This window comes from Nicotiana attenuata, unplaced genomic scaffold (assembly GCF_001879085.1).
Source record: "Nicotiana attenuata strain UT unplaced genomic scaffold, NIATTr2, whole genome shotgun sequence".
NCBI classification, from domain to species: Eukaryota; Viridiplantae; Streptophyta; class Magnoliopsida; order Solanales; family Solanaceae; genus Nicotiana; species Nicotiana attenuata.
The window spans coordinates 207,061-223,887 of NW_017671125.1; the positions used below are offsets into that span (position 1 = coordinate 207,061).

General features: G+C 39.8%; 1 protein-coding gene across 1 annotated transcript; it reads left to right on the forward strand.

Moving 5' to 3' along the window:
• Nucleotides 1-8,901: 8,901 nt before the first annotated feature.
• Nucleotides 8,902-9,816, forward strand: LOC109206094. The gene is made up of 2 exons (XM_019368864.1): nucleotides 8,902-9,348; nucleotides 9,664-9,816. Exons 1-2 carry the CDS (start codon nucleotides 8,902-8,904, stop codon nucleotides 9,814-9,816), a joined length of 600 nt encoding a protein of 199 aa, XP_019224409.1.
• Nucleotides 9,817-16,827: the final 7,011 nt, after the last annotated feature.

Genomic DNA, 16,827 nt, shown 5'->3' on the forward strand with positions numbered 1-16,827 from the left:
TACTATTTACAGTATGAAACTGAGTAAAATAATCTATATATTTACACAAGTTCCAGATTTTTCTAGTCCAAAAAAAACGTTTTTTTTTCGTTTTTCCTTGTGCATTTTGAGCTGGTCCCATTAGGTGATCTTAATCATCCCTAATCTAACATGTTCCTTTCAGAACTTTCTCTACTTAATGCTTTAGTAAAGATGTCAGCAATCTACTTATCAGTAGCACAAAATTCTATGGTAATCAATCCATTCTCATAGTTGTCCCTTAAGAAGTGATGTCTAACATCTATGTGCTTAGTCCTCTTATTATGAACTGGGTTCTTAGTAATACTAAGAGCACTAGTGTTATCATAAAAAATAGGGATGCAACCAACTTCAATGCCAAAGTCCATCAGCTGCTGTTTGATCCACAGCAGTTGAGCACAACAGGAGGCAACAACAACATACTCAGCCTCAGCAGTAGATAAGGCCATTGAATTCTGCTTTTTAGTGGCCCATGATACCAGACATGAACCATGAAAATGAGCCATACCTGAGGTGCTTTACCTATCCACAAGGAAACCAGCATAGTCACCATCAGCATATCCTACTAGATTAAAGTTACTACCTTTAGGGTACCAAAGGCAAAGGTCAGTAGTGCCTTTCAAATATCTTAGTATCCTCTTGACTGCAGTCAAGTGGGATTCCTTAGGATTTTCTTGAAAAGGAGCACAAAGCCCTACACTGAAGACAATGTCAGGTCTGCTAGAAGTAAGATACAAAAGTTAACCAATCATACCCATATACAACTTCTGATCAACAGATGAACCAGGTTCATCTATGTCTAATTTAGTAGCTATTGCAATGGGTGTGTCTATTTCCTTTGATTCATCCATTTTAAACTTCTTAATCAACTATTTTGCATATTTATGCTGATGGATCATGGTTCCATTAGGGATTTGTTTGATCTGTAAGCCTAAGAAGAAGTTAAGCTCACCCATCATACTCATTTTGAATTCACTCCCCATTAATTTAGCAAATTCCTTACTAAGTATTTCAGTGGTTCCCCCAAAAATTCTGTCATCAACATATATTTGTACTACTAGTAGATCCTTACATTTTTCCCTCAAGAATAGAGTGCTGTCAATCTTACCTCTTTTGTATCCATGTTCAAGTAGGAATTTGGACAGCCATTCATACCATGCTCTAGGAGCCTGCTTGAGTCCATAGAGAGCCTTGTCCAATTTGTACACATGATCCGGACACTCCTTACTTTCAAACCCTGGAGGTTGTTTGACAAAGACTTCTTCCTTTAAGTAGCCATTTAGGAAGGCACTCTTCACATCCATTTGGTGAAGGGTAAATTCCATGTGTGCTGCAAAGGCTATGATGAGTCTTATTGCCTCCAGCCTTACAACTGGAGCAAAGGTCTTATCATAGTCTATGCCCTCGTCTTGGCTATAACCTTGGACCACCAACCTTGCGTTGTTCCTTGTAACTATTCCATCTTTATCAAGTTTGTTTCTGAAGACCCATTTAGTGCCAATTACTGATCTGTCCTTGGGTCTTGGAACTAAATGCCAAACTTGACTTCTCTCAAACTGATTGAGTTCATCTTACATTGCATTCACCCAACCTGCATCCTACAAAGCCTCAGCAACATTTTTAGGTTCAATAAGAGAAAAGAATGCATCAAAAGAACACAGATCTTTAATTGAGATCTAGTTTTAACTCCAAAAGTTGGATCAGTAAGGATGTTCTCAATGGGATGAAAACTTTGATACTTCTAAAGTTTCACAACCAACTGATTTCTGTTTGGAGTTTCTCCCATGTTCTGTTGCTGAGGAACAGGATCATGGACAGGTTCCATTAGGGAATTAGATTCACTTCTTCTTTGTTCAGTTCCCCCTGTCAGGTTGCCCTGGATGGAAGAACCAGTTCCATCACCTGTTCCTTCTTTTGGTGTAGCTTCTGCTCGAGCTGTGACTTCACTCAATTCTTTTACCAGCCCAATAGCTTCATCTTCATGTTCCTGTCTCTCAGAAAGAATGTTAGTTTCATCAAAAACTACATGTACACTTTTTTCTACACACAAATTTCTTTTGTTGTACACGTTATAAGCTTTTCTATGTGAAGAATATCCCAAGAATACTCCCTCATCACTTCTGGGATCAAGCTTGCCTAGGGAGTCCTTTCCATTATTGTGCACAAAGCACTTGCATCCAAATGCCCTAAGATGGGATATATTTGGTCTTCTCCCTTTAAGTAACTCATAGGGAGTCTTCTCCACAAGAGGTCTAGTCATGCATCCATTAATAATGTAACATGCAGTATTTACAACCGCTGCCCAGAAGCTATGGGGCAATTTACTAGAAAGAAGCATAGTCCTAGCCATATCATCAAGAGTCCTATTCTTTCTTTCAACTACTCCATTTTGTTGAGGAGTTCTACGGACATAAAAATTATGATCCATACCATGCTCATCACAAAATTCAGCAAACTTAGCATTTTCAAATTCAGTATCATGATCAGACCTAATTGATGCAAGTTGATTACCTAGTTGTTTCTGAGTTTTTCTAACAAAGGCAGTAAACATGTCAAATGCTTCATCCTTAGATGTTAAAAACAATGTCCAAGTAAACCTAGAGTAATCATCAATAAGCACCATCACATATTTCTTACCACCTCTACTCAATGTTCTTATTGGACTACAGAGATCCATATGATCCAGTTCCATCGACCTGGTCATGTTTGCCACTAAAGGATCTTACCTGCTTTCCCCTTGCACAAGCCTCACAAACTTTGTCTTCCTTAAACTTGATGTTAGGCAGCCCTATCACCAGGTCCTTGGAGACTAATTTGTTGAGTTGACTTAGAATTGCATGTCTAAGTCTTTTGTGCCAAAGGAGGGGATCATTGTCCAACACACTTAGACAAGTGAGTTCATTTTCTGAAAGAGTGGACAGATCCATAATGTATATATTGCTTACTCTTTTTCCCTGCAAAACAATCTTGTTAGTGGTAAGATTTATCACAAAACATTTGGTAGAGGTGAATGCTACCAAGTTACCTCTGTAACACAGTTGTGATATACTGATTAGGCTATATTTCAAGCCATCTATCAAGTAGACATTCTCAATGGAATGTGAGTCTGTCTTACCTACTTTTCCAACCCCAATGATCTCACCTTTCTTACCATTTCCAAAGGAGACATGACCTCCTTTGAGGTCCTCAAGTGAAAGGAATTGGTTCTTACTACCAGTCATATGCTTTGAGCAGCCACTATCCATGTACCATATTTGGCTGCTCCCCTTCACTTTGACCTACAAAAGAAAATTAGGGGTTAGTCTTAGGAACCCAAACTAGTTTGGGTCCCAACTATAGGCAAAAGGGTGAATTAAATTCTTTTTAGCCCAACCTGGCAGCCTATTTTCCCCTTGAACAGAGGTTTTGTTCTTTTGACTGGCCTTTTTTTTGCTTTACTTTCACTTTTAAAGTGACCAGTCTTACCACAGTGTGTGTAGATTTTGTTCTCAGGAAGTGTGATATACTTGGTTTTGGGATCCCACTTAGGTGTTGGGGTCCCATAGCCAAGTCCTCTCTTATTGCTATTGTGATGCTATTGTAACTAGGATAGTGCATCAGAGGACTTATTCCATTTTCTAGCTCTGTCTAGTTCATGCTTCACCTTGCCTAGATCTTCTTTTAGGACTCTTATTTGCTCATCTCTCTTGTACAACTCATCCTTCATTTTTCCTAGATTTTCTTCTAAGGTGAGGTGTGTGTGATCAGCTTTCTTTTTACATGTTTCTAATTTCAGTTTTAAATTTTCAGATCTAAGTTCTAAGACAGTGGGTTAAAGTTCAAGAACTTGGTTCTTCAACTCAGTATTTTTACTATCACTTTCACTAGCCCTGAGTTCCAGATTTTCGCACTTAGCTTTTAGGATCACACATTCCTTAGACAGTTGTTCCTTCTCATTGTTTATGACCTCAGACTCATCAATGAAGTCTAGCGGTAATTCAGATAGCTTTTCTTTAGACAAAAATTTAATCTTGTCATTGAGATGAATCACACTTACCTCTTGTTCATCATCTGATTCTCCAATGGCCCTAAGTGCTTGTTCATCTCCAGCTTCATCTTCTGAATCCTCATCTGAGCTTTCTCCCCAAGCAGTAACCATAGCTTTTGTTGATCCTTTTTTTTCTTGGGTTGAACCTGTTTCTTCGTTTAGCCCTTTCTTTCTTCCATTCAATTTCCCACTGAGGACAATTCTTGATCATGTGGTCAGTCTTACCATATTTGTAGCATCCCTCGTTGGTCTGTTTTTCAGGGGCCCTTAGTTTGTTGAAGGTTGCACCTCTTGAGGAACCCTTTCCTCTCAATAGGTACTTCTTCAAATCCCTGTGATAATAGCCATTTCATCATCCTCTAAGTCTGCACCTTCAACTATTCTGAGAGCAAGGCTTCTTTCCTTCTTGGGTGCATCCATCTTCATGGTTTGCCTTCTCAGTTCATAGCCAGTGAGATTTCCAATCAGCTCATCCAACTTGAGAGTAGCAATGTTCTTTGATTCCTGAATAGCAGTGATTTTGCTTTCCCAAGTTACTGGCAAGACCCTTGTCAAGATTTTCTCAACCTTGTCTTCTTCAAGGATAATTCTTCCAAGAGACTTAAATTCATTTTTTTTGTGTTGTGAACCTTGTGTACATCTCTTGGATGGTTTCACCTTCCATCATGGTAAAATTCTCATATTCAGAATACATTAGCATTCCTCTTGATCTCTTTACTTGAGGACATCCTTCATGGGCCACTTGTAGAGTATCCCAGATCTCCTTAGCAGTAGTACATCTTTGAATTCTGCTATGCTCGTCTGGACCTAGTCCACACACAAGCCATTTCTTGGCCTTGGCATTCTTTTCCCACTTCTTCAAATCTTCAGCAGTACAGTCAACTCTAGTCTTTGGCACATCCTCTGCTTCAGCATTCTTCTTTGTAGTAGCCAGGGGACCATCAGTAACAATGTCCCAAAGTTCATAGTCTTCTCCTATGATGTGGTCTCTCATCCTGTTCTTCCACCAGAAATAGTACTGGCCATTAAAGAGTGGAGGCCTAGTAGTGGATTGTCCTTCCCAGTTTCCAGGGGGTGCACTCATCTTGATCTGTTCCTAAGGTGTTAGCCTCTTCAAGGATAACCTGCTCTGATACCAATTGATGTTTTATACTTCAATACCACACAAGAGGAGGGGGGGAGGGTAATTTGTGTGGTGCCAAATTTTCGCTTAACTTGATTATAGAAGGACCTGGTTCTTCTATGTATTCCAACTACTACTGTTGCGGAATAATAAATACACAAAATAAAGAACACAGATTTTTACGTGGAAAACACTTGGCTCAGAAGGTGAAAAAAACCACGACCCCTACTTTCCAGTAGGATTTTCCCAAACTCTTCACTAAAATCTCTGAGCCAAAAACTGCATTTACAAAAAACTCTTTTGTAAACCTAGGATTAACTCTAATCCCGTTGTGGCACACAGCCTCAACTGTTGCGACAACTTCAAGTTAACTCTAACTTGAAAACTCTACGTACCTAATACAATTGCTTCTAGATAAAGCTGAAAGGTACAATATTAAAACACCCACTACAATTGAACTAGAATAAAAGATAGACACTAGGAACTGGTTCTTCTATCTTGTTCAAGTAGTTTCTGGTTTGCACGCTTGAATCACACACGAATTGCTTGCAAAATTGCCTCGCTATTTCGCTCTCAATTCACGTTTAACTTCTTCTTGTGTGTGTTACCTGTAAAAGAGAACAACACTAATATTTAAGGAGTTAGCAATTAGAGAATGACTAGGATACAGAAGCTACTCTTCCTTGGTGGAAGAGTTCTAGTTGGTCTCATCCTCTAACTCTATCCATTTCTTAAGCCGTGTTTCTCTTTGTGTAAGGAGTCTTTCTCCTTATCCAATATGCAACCTTTTCGATCATGATCAGGAGATATCACTTCTGATAAGTTAGGTTTATCTCCTTCACATGCATCTCACATGTTTGAGTTGATCATAACTGTGCTTCACAAGATGGACCGGGTCCATGTCTGAGTTCCTTTGCCAGTATTCAAAACTTCACCTTTACTTGGGCCAACAAGGATGAAGTAACAACAAGTGCCTTCTACTATTTGTAAATTTAATGCATTTTTTGCATTGCACCATTAACAATATTTGCTAATGCTTCTGTTGTTTGTACTGTCTTTGGTTTCCACGCTCACATTCCTTCTCACGTTTCTCAAGTAAATAGCCGAAAACATCTCTAAACTATGTGTCAAACCTAAACTGCATCCCAAAATTAACAGGGTACATCCTTCCGTTGGTTTTTGTCAAAGAAATAAGGGCTTTAACATAACATCTCGTTCGGGCATTTTACCAAACAGGTGGTGTTCCAGCAATGTGGTCTTAGACATGGACCTCAAAAAGAGGATATTTCGACAATTGTTGCAAAATCTCATTCAAGGTGTGAACGCACTTATCAGGACAACTTGTGAATAAAGAGAATCAGAATTCAGAATTTCCTTATGCGCTAACTTCCTTTACTGATGACGATCAGGGATAAGATTGGAGGATGAAGAAATAAAAATGGAGGCAGCTGGTGCACAGATGAGCTCTTCTTTTATGAAATTGGTAAAATGGATCTTGTAATTTTCTTTTTGTCTATGTAAAGTGAAACTCTCCAAACCAGACTCAGGAACCAACGAACTGATGTTATGTACTCTATTGCTTATTATTTGCCTGTTATATTTGTATACGGTCAAAATTGGGCTTGCCCCTTTTTATGACTGATCGAGACTGGAACGCGATGAGCCAAAGTTCAGCCTCGTATTATATCCCACCATGATGCAAAGTTAAGTTGCTGAGCTCGTGACCCTGAGACCGATTAAAATCAAGACCAAACAAGATAGAGATCGATGGAAGCTTACCGGGTCGAATAATAGAAAGTCGAAAGATCTACGATAGGTCGAGGATCACGGCGCGGATCCCGACACGTATCAAGAAGAGGCTGATTAATTAGCCAATCATGGGATTTCTTACCTCATATAGAATTGTACTTAGAGTAGGACTCCCCTACTATATAAAGGGGAGTCTGATCATTTGTAAACATGATCATATTCACGTAATACAAAGCAATATACTGTCATTCGCTAGTTATCATTGTCTTTTTGTTCTGTTCTTAAGCCAGCTGATACTTATTTGGTTCAAGGGTGACTAAACTTGAGGGCCAAGGCTGTCCAACTTGTGTGGTTTGCATTTGTTCTTTAGTTGTCTATTTCAATACTAATTTATTCTTCTAACTTTGTATCAAGTTATATCATGTGTCCTTAAAATCATGTATAAATTCAATTGTTATCCGATTTTATGGTAAACAGTTTGGCGCCCACCATGGGGCTAAGGATAATAGTGATTACCTGGCACAAAATTTTGTGACACATACTATTTTACACTTGTTCTTTGAAGTATCTTTAATTACAGGATTAAAAAATGTCAAACTCTCAGTCAGCACCTCAACATATTGACAATGATCTCGGCCACCATGGCGAAAATGAGAACATTGCACCAGGAAATATTGTACCCCCTGTTGTCCTCGACGGAATTCCCGTTGTAGATCCAATCAACATCAGTTCACATGTAGCCATCAATGAAAATCTGGATGCCGATCCAGAAAGTAGTGTCTACGGGGATGCCCGATCAACTACTTAGAGCGCACGTGGTGGTGAAGATGGCAGGATCAGCCTGCGGGTGATCTTCAAAATGTTGCAGGCTCAGCAAGAAGAAATAGCCCAGCTCAAAACCAGAACCACACACCAAGCAGGGTTGAACTCGAGCCATCCCAGGAAATCGTACACAGGGTCGAATCGGTTTGGAGGAAGTCAAACGAGAAGGAATCGGAGACCAATCCTGCTATCATAAAGATGCTCGAAGAACTGACAAAGCGAATTGAGTCAGGGGAAAAGAAGATCGAGAAAAACGATAAGAAGGTGAAAACCTATAACTCCAGGGTCGACCTAATCCCTGGGGCACCACTAATATTGAAAGGATTGGATTCCAAAAAGTTCGTACAAAAACCTTTCCGCTCGAGTGCATCTCCGATGCAAATCCTCAAGAACTTCCGCATGCTCGAGATCACTAAGTATAATGGGAGGACTGATCCAAACGAACACGTCACCTCATACGCGTGTGCTATCAAAGGAAATGACTTGGAAGATGACGCGATCGAATCCGTCTTGCTGGAAATTCGGGGAGACTATCAAAGGGTGCTATGATATGGTATCATAATTTACCGCCTAATTCTATTGACTCATTTGCTATGCTTGCAGATTCTTTTGTAAAGGCAGACGTCGGGGCCATCAAGGTCGAAACCAGGAAGTCGGACCTTTTCAAGGTAAGGCAGACAACGAGTTGCTCAGAGAATTCGTATCTCGGTTCCAAATGGAACAATGGAATTGCCACCGGTCGCCGAGATTGGGCTGTTCAAGCTTTCACTCAAGGTCACAACGTTCAAAGTTCAGTGGCTTCACAATAGTTGAAGAAAAATTTGATCGAATACCCAACTGTCACTTAGGTCGATGTGCACAATCGGTATCAGTCGAAGATCAAGGTCGAGGATGATCAACTAGAGGCTCCTTCTGGGTTTGTTTATCCTATTAGACCCATCGATAGAATCAAGAGGGATATAGACCGAGAACCAAGGTCAAATAGATATCGATATCAACCAAATAATGGAGACCGTAAGAATAGTGGATCTTAGAGAAACTCTACACGAAACAAAAGGAGAAATGATCGAGGTCAAAGTTCATGGGGACTCATGAGTAAAAACGGCTTTGATAGATCTATCAGTCCAAAGAAGCACCACGATTGTCGGAGTACAACTTTAATATGGATGCAGCGGCCATCATATCGGCCATTGGACGCATCAAAGATAACAAGTGGCCTCGACCTTGGAAAACTGATCCAACACAAAGGGATCCCAACCAAATATGCAAATATCATGGCAGACATGGCCACAGGACGGAGGATTGTCGACAATTGAGGGAGGAAGTAGCCCGTTTGTTCAACGACGGTCACCTTCGAGAATTTCAAAGTGACCGAGCTAAGAATCACTTCCGAAATAGGTATTCCAACAAAGAAAACGGACAATATGAATACCAACACGTCATCCATATGATCATCGAAGGGTTCGATGTTCCTCAATGTCCGATGATGAAATGCACCAAAGTGTCAATCACAAGAGAAAAACAAACTCGGGATTACTTACCAGAAGGGACTCTATCCTTCAACGGCGAGGACACAGAAGGAATCATGCAACCTCATAATGATGCACTGGTAATATCTGTACTTATGAATAAAACTAGAGTTAAATGTGTGCTAATTGATCCAGGTAGCTCAGCCAACATCATTCGGTCGAGGGTCGTAGAACAACTCGGCCTGCAAGACCAGATCGTACCTACAACCCGAGTGCTGAATGGATTCAACGTGGCTTGCGAAACTACTAAGGGAGAAATAACATTGTTGGTAAACGTTGCCGGTACCACCCAAGAAACCAAGTTCTATGTAATCGAGGGGGACATGAGATACAACGCCCTGTTTGGGAGACCATGGATCCACAACATGAGGGTCGTACCTTCGACCCTTCACCAGGTATTAAAATTCCCAACACCAGATGGGACAAAGACAGTTTATGGGGAACAACCCACCGCAAAGGAGATGTTTGTCGTCGATGAAGTAGTTCCAATATCAGCACTCTCGTCGACAAAGGACTCAAGTTCGAAAGCGAAACAAGAAGCAAAATAGCAATCATCGATACCAGCTTCGACCCAATCGGACAAGCAAGGGATTGACAAAGATGATGACTTCGGGGTTCCTCAATCTTTTATAGCCCCCGATGATTCCGACGCTACCAAGTCAACGGTCGAAGAACTGGAGCAGGTCGTGCTGATCGAACATCTGCCCGATCGGAAGGTATACCTGGGCACGACATTAACTCCTGAGCTCAGAAAAAAACTCATTCAATTTCTTATAGCTAATATGAATTATTTTTCTTGGTCCCATCTCGATATGACAAGGATCCCACCAGAAATTATTACCATAAACTGAGCGTGGACCCGAAATTCCATCTAGTGAAGCAAAAAAGAAGGCCCCAGTCCGAGGTCAAACACTCTTTCATCAAAGGCGAGGTAACCAAACTTCTCAAAATAGGGTCCATCTGGGAAGTAAAATATCCCGAATGATTAGTTTATGGGATCACAAATAAGGCCTTCACTGCTCTCAAGGCACAACAAAGTCAAGAAAGTCATCTCCATTTAATACCAAAGCACAAGACTTCACTATTCCTAAGAAAAGAAAAGAAACTAACTACACCCAGTACAAGCAAAACCCTTAGAAAAGAACCGCAGCACAAAGAAAAATCAATGTAAAATTATTACACTACATAAGAAAAACAAAATATATTTTTTTCTTCGACTTTGATCCCTTAAGAAGACAGTCGAGGAAATCTATCGTCGAGAAAAGTCAAATTTTTTCAATAAACGAACACAAACATACATGTACATATACATATACATATCCCACCCCACACTTTAAATTATGGCATGTCCTATGACACACAAATAAAAAAGCAAGAGGTAAAGGAAACTTCCCTGATTCATCTAGTCGGGGTTTAAGTCAAAGTCGGGAATGCCTTTGCACGCCCGACCCAGTGCACACATCCATGCTGAGAGCTTCTTTTCGGCCTTCTTTGGGTACACCCCACACTTATCAGTTTCACTCTTTCTAATTTTCTCTTTCAGGGCCCCCTTTCTCCTTCCATCTTGAAGATCAGCCTTTCATCCCCCACTCTGAGCATGAGCTGCGTTTCCTAAATATCAAGAATTGCTCTACCCGTATCCAAAAAAGGTCTTCTTAAAATTAGCAGGACCTCCCTATTCTCCTCAATGTTCACCACAATGAAGTCCACAGGGAACACAAATTTGTCCACCCGAACTAGCACATCTTCCACTATTCCTTCCGGTATGATTATGGTCTGATCCGCCAGCTGCAAGGACACAGGTACTGACAATCTGTCCCTTAAATTTCCTGAAAATAGACAAAGGCATAAGATTAATAGAAGCACCTAAATCACACAAAGAGTTTTGAAACTTAGTACCCCCTAAAGACCAAGGTATAGTAAAACTCCCTGGATGTCCACATTTTTAGGGAGTTTATTTTACAAAATGGCACTACAATGCCCTGTCAGCTTGACAACCGATGTCTCTTCCACTTTCCGCTTCTTGATAATATCTCCTTCAAGAATTTAGCGTAAGATGGCATCTGCGAAAGCACCTATGTGAAAGGTATATTCACATGCACCTGCTTGAGCACTTCTAAAAAGCGCTCAAATTGTTTATCCAACTTCTCTCTTCTTTGCTTCTAGGGGAAAGGTAGAGCAGGCATGTATTTGCTCTCTTCAATATCATTATTCATTGAAATTCCATCTTCTTTCTTCTTCTAAGCTCTATTCTTCCCCCTCTTCTTCAGACCATCATCTACCATCACTTCATCTTCTTGAATGTTGCTATTTTTTGCTCCTCCACATTCTCTACATGTCCTTCAGTACACTCATACCTTTATTTTGCCCCGTGATCCTCCAATACGTGCCTACTCATCAAAGACACTGCATTTATTACCTCTTTTGGATTTCTTTCAGTATCAGCAGGGAGAGTTCCTGGAACCCTCTCAGACAATAGATTAGCTAGTTGCCCAACCTGTCTTTCCAAGTTTAGAAACGTTGTGCCTGATTCTTCGATAAGAGTGCCATTTTCTCGTATAACTGAGCCATGGGTTTCAAGCCTCTCATATATCTTAAAAATAAAGGCCTTCATTAGATCTTCCATGCTAGACTTATTAGACTGTGGAGGCTGATATTTCAGCCTCTGCTAATTTTGAAAACCTGTAGCTCCCTGTCCCTGGGGTCTAAAGTTATTCTGCTGCCATGAGTTCAGGCTACCACTTGGTAAACTCCAAGAAAAGCCTGGGTGCCTTTGTCTTATAGAGTTAAAATTATTACCACTCTGGTAGTTGTCTCTCTCAAAGCTTCCAATAATATTTACCACTTCATCTGCAGTTGAGGCCTGAAACTCATGCATGGGATAACCCATTCCACAGAAATCATAAATTGGTGAAGGTTGGCGCTAGACCTTGGATAAGGTCAAATTTCTTATCTCTTTGGCCATGGCGTCTAGCTGGGCTTGCACTGATGTGCTAGAATCTACTTCATGAACCCCAGCTAATTTTCTTCTATCATTACTCTCAGCAGGCCACTAGTTAACATCTTCAGAAAGCTCATCAAGAATTGCCACAATCTCCTCGGGAGTCTTCTTCATTAAAGGACCCCCAACTGTAGTGTTCAGAGTTCGTCATGAGGGAGGTGTCAGTCCATCCCAAAAGTCCTGGAGTTGCATCTACAATTTAATACCATTATGTTGACACTTCCTCACTATCTCCTTGAACCTTTCCCACGCCATAAAGATTGTTTCAGTGTCCGTCTGGCAAAAGTTGTGAATTTCCCTTCTGAACTTCACTGTATTTGCAGCTGAGAAGTATTTATCAAGAAACTTGCTAGTCATATCTTCACATGTCCTGATCGAACCTGTTGGTAAGATACAAAGTAGTGCTTCGCATCCTTTAGTGAAAAGGGGAATGCCCTTAAATATACTACATATTTTGATACTTCGTTGTACTGGAAGGTGTTCATGATTTCCTCAAAATCCATCAAGTGCGTGTTAGGATCTTCATTCACCTTCCCTATGAAGACACAATTGTTCTGGATAGTTTGAATCAAGCCTTGCTTCAACTCAAAGTTATTTGTTGTTACTGGTGGAGGTCTGACACAGGACAGTCCCTGATTGTAGACTGGTCTGGCATAATCACCTAATGCTCTACTAGGCATAGGTACCGCATTCTCGAACCGTTCTTCAATCAAAGGTCGATTTAGATTGAATCTTCGACCCCCATCATCTTTGACGGTCTCCTCAATAGCTCTACGGGCTGCCTCAGCTACTATCCTTGCAGCTTCTTCTCTATGTTGTGCTGCCTCTCTTGCAGCTAGATTTACCTCGACATCACCGTTATTAGCCATGTGTTCTTGGGGTTTAAAGTTGCCTCAAGAACTTTCCGGTGAGCTCTTACTCTTTCCTCAGTTGTCGCAGGTGTTTTTCCAACTTCGATTTGTAGGGTATTACTTATTTTGAAGAAGATCGAGTCATACACCACGAACATAATATGTTGTCTTCACATGGAAGAGAAACCCGTAAAGGAAAATATAAAATAAATTCCTGAATTAGCACCAAAAGCTATTTTGAACACTATTGATTACCAATCCCCGGCAATGGCGCAAAAATTTGACCAGGATAAAACATAATACAAAATTATTGCTTGCTAGCCAATGATTGTATAGTAAAATATCGTGTCCACAAGGATTGGATTCAAATAATGTTTGAATAATTTCTAATTTAATTGCTATTCAGGAGGATCAACACTTGAGTTAAATGATTATGAACTGTGTTTAACTACTAAAAGAAAAACAATTGACTACAAAGAACTAGAGATTAGCAGAGTTGGTTTCTTATAAATGTGAGGAATAAGGGTTTTGAAATGATAAGTGCAAGGTTGTTATTCTGGATATGATACTGTTATATTTCACTCTTGAGGTTCTATCAATTCTCACGAATTCAATAGGTGATTAGCTTATGTTTCCTATTCGGACTCCTCTCTCGATTAAATCTAAATTTTTCAAATAAACTAATGTGAGGTGTGGTAAAACTTGCAAGAATCTATTGGTAAGAATGTGGTCTAAGAGAAACTTCTCTCAAATATTTCTCAATCTTAATTTAAGGGGTAGATCACAAAGCTCTTTCGATTACTTTAAATAAGTACTAAAATAAATTAAGGCACAACAATATTCAATATTGTGCTCCTCTTCCGATTAAACAAGATAATGAATAAACTCACAACTAGAGTTAAAGCTCTTCCAATAGATTCAAGCAATTAAGCAGTAATCAAATCCATAAACAATAACTAAATCACCAAATCATGTCAAACCCTAAGGTAAACTACTTCATAATTATGGAGGAAATCATCACAAAAAGAGTTAAAGAATAAGAAAGCATCAATCTAACTTTACAATCCAAACTCTCGTATTGAATTGATGAAAAGATGATGAAATCCTGAGTCTTGTAGCCTCCTATGCTCTCCTAAAGCTTCCAAGGTCAAAAGTCCCTTCAAAAACGTCTTTTTGGTATATTTATACCTTGTAGGAGTGGACCCAGGCAAAATTACCTTTTCCAAGCCGAAACAGGAAAGTACTCTGAGAAAATCACACAGGCGTCCGCCCCATGCGCCGCTCCATGCGAGGCATTAGTGGGGAAGTCTAGAGAGTAATTTCTGATGGAGCAGCAGAAAGTTCCACTGCCGCGCTGCCCCACGCGCTGCAGCAGTGGACTGTTTACAGAGTAACTTGTTTTCTTTACGTTTTGACATCCAGACATGGCTCCCGACCTCCGAACGCGATCCTGGTTTAATCTATTGGAATTTTACTCAGACATCAAAGCTCCAACTTGTTCAATTCAGCTCTCGAATATCTTTTTAACTCGAATTCACTTCCTCCATGGCATACAACACATAATAAGTGTAGTACACTAATATTTAAGCTCAAATACAACTAAAATACAGTAATTAGAGTGCAAACTATGACTAAGACACGTGATTATAGCCTACCATCAGTTATCACCACCATTATAACAAAAAAGGAAAGAAAGATAGACTAATAGGCTATGTTCAAATTTTTGAGATACGACTGGATTTTGTGGCTGAGATATAAAGTTCTTCTAAATTGTTCTTTTCCGGTGAAAGAAGACGTGATGTAAATTGCTAGTGATTAACTCCTCGAGATTGAGAGACCATAAGGATTAAAAGTTCTCTGTCAAACAGAGTATATTGATTTTGAACCCACAAACTGTATAACCATGATCTATCAAAACTCAAGCTTCAAAAAGGGAGAATCTAGAAGCTTAATGTAAAAGTAATTTATTTTAATAAATTCATCAAACACTTGTGGCACAAAAAGTTTTACCTAAAAATATAACAAAACCCAATTAAAACTAACTCAAGCTTCAGGTAGCAACACCCACATGCCCCATATTAAATCCGTTTCAATGGAAGTGTTCTTCTACCAAGAAGAAGCAAGAAAACCAAATGAAAAGAAACTTAAATCAAATTTAACTAAAAAGGTAACCCGATCGCTTAGAGAACAAATTAAAGTAGAAAGTATTATATTGAATAGAGTATGCATATGAAGACAAAAACATGAGTACAACGAAGAAACAAAAAAGGGAAAAGGGCAAAATATACACCTCTACTTTCGGATATTGTCTACATTTAACTACTATCCGGCCAAATTTGTCCCCACTGTTTATCACGATCCAAAACGTAACATGTCCTGATGCCGTCTAACATGGTACTAGGCAAGCCGACAACTCAATAAATTCCAACACTCTTAGATAAAAGATGACTATAACAGGTTTGAATAATTTAAAGCTTTCATAAACTGGATAAAATGCCAAAACTCAACTCAAATTCCCAAAATCAAGGTGTCACTGAGTACATCATAGACTATACAATACAAGTCTGAAAATACTGTCTATCAAAAGCAAAAACCAGATACATAAAGCTAAAAGAAAGGAAAGGAGAATTTAAGGTCTGAAAATACTGTCTACGGAAAGCGGAAACAAAATAATAAAGCTAAAAGATAGGGAAGGAGAGTCAAGGTCTGCGAACGCTGGGCAGCTACCTCGAAATCTCCAAATGATCAAGCTACTCGGGTAATCAACACCCACAGTGTCTGAAAATACCTGGATCTGCACACGAAGTGTAGGGTCTAGCGTGAGAACAACAAACTCAGTAAGTAACATAACTAGCTATTGGGCTGAAAGTAATGACGAGCTTCACGGGTGTAGTTCAATTACAGAAATACAGAAATACAGTATAGGAAAGTAGGCATGCTTTCATGTTCGACAGTTAAAGCCAAAATAGTTAAATCATGTCAAGTTCTATTGAAACGGGATACAGTACATCTCAGTAACTACATGACAGTATATGTGCCATTTGAAGTACAACAATAATGAAATCAGGTGCATACTCTCAGAGTAACAGTCCCTCGGTCCTCCCATTCACTCCAACCTCCCATTCACTCATTCCTCACAGCCACTCAATCCTCCCAATCGCTTAGCACTCACACACGCTCTCAGCAGGTACCTGCGTTCACTGTGGATATGCAGACTCCAGAGGGGCATTTCTAGCCCAAGAGATATAATAAGCCAATCATGTCATGAATCAAAATAACTTGTTGCGGCATACAACCCGCTCCCATACATATCCTCGCAATCTGGTCCCTCGGCCTCAATCAATCATCAATCTCTCCAGTATCTCGGGCTCTCAAAAATCATGATAATCAGCCCAAACAAAGAAGATATAACGTATCAATAAAGGACACAAAGATTGAGATATAATATGCATTAAAAGCTATGATTGAGTACATAATGAAAATTTAGCAAATAACTCAACATATGACACGACCTTTGCGGGTCCCTATAGTACCAACACGTAGCCTAAGCATGATTTCTAGGATGACTAGCAGTTCAATTTCTTTAACAAAAGATGAAAATTCGAATAACGACCGATAAGTCAACTATGTAGTCCCATGGAATCGATCAAGTCACAATTCTTACGGTGCACACCCACACGACTGTCACCAAGCAAGTGTGTCACCTC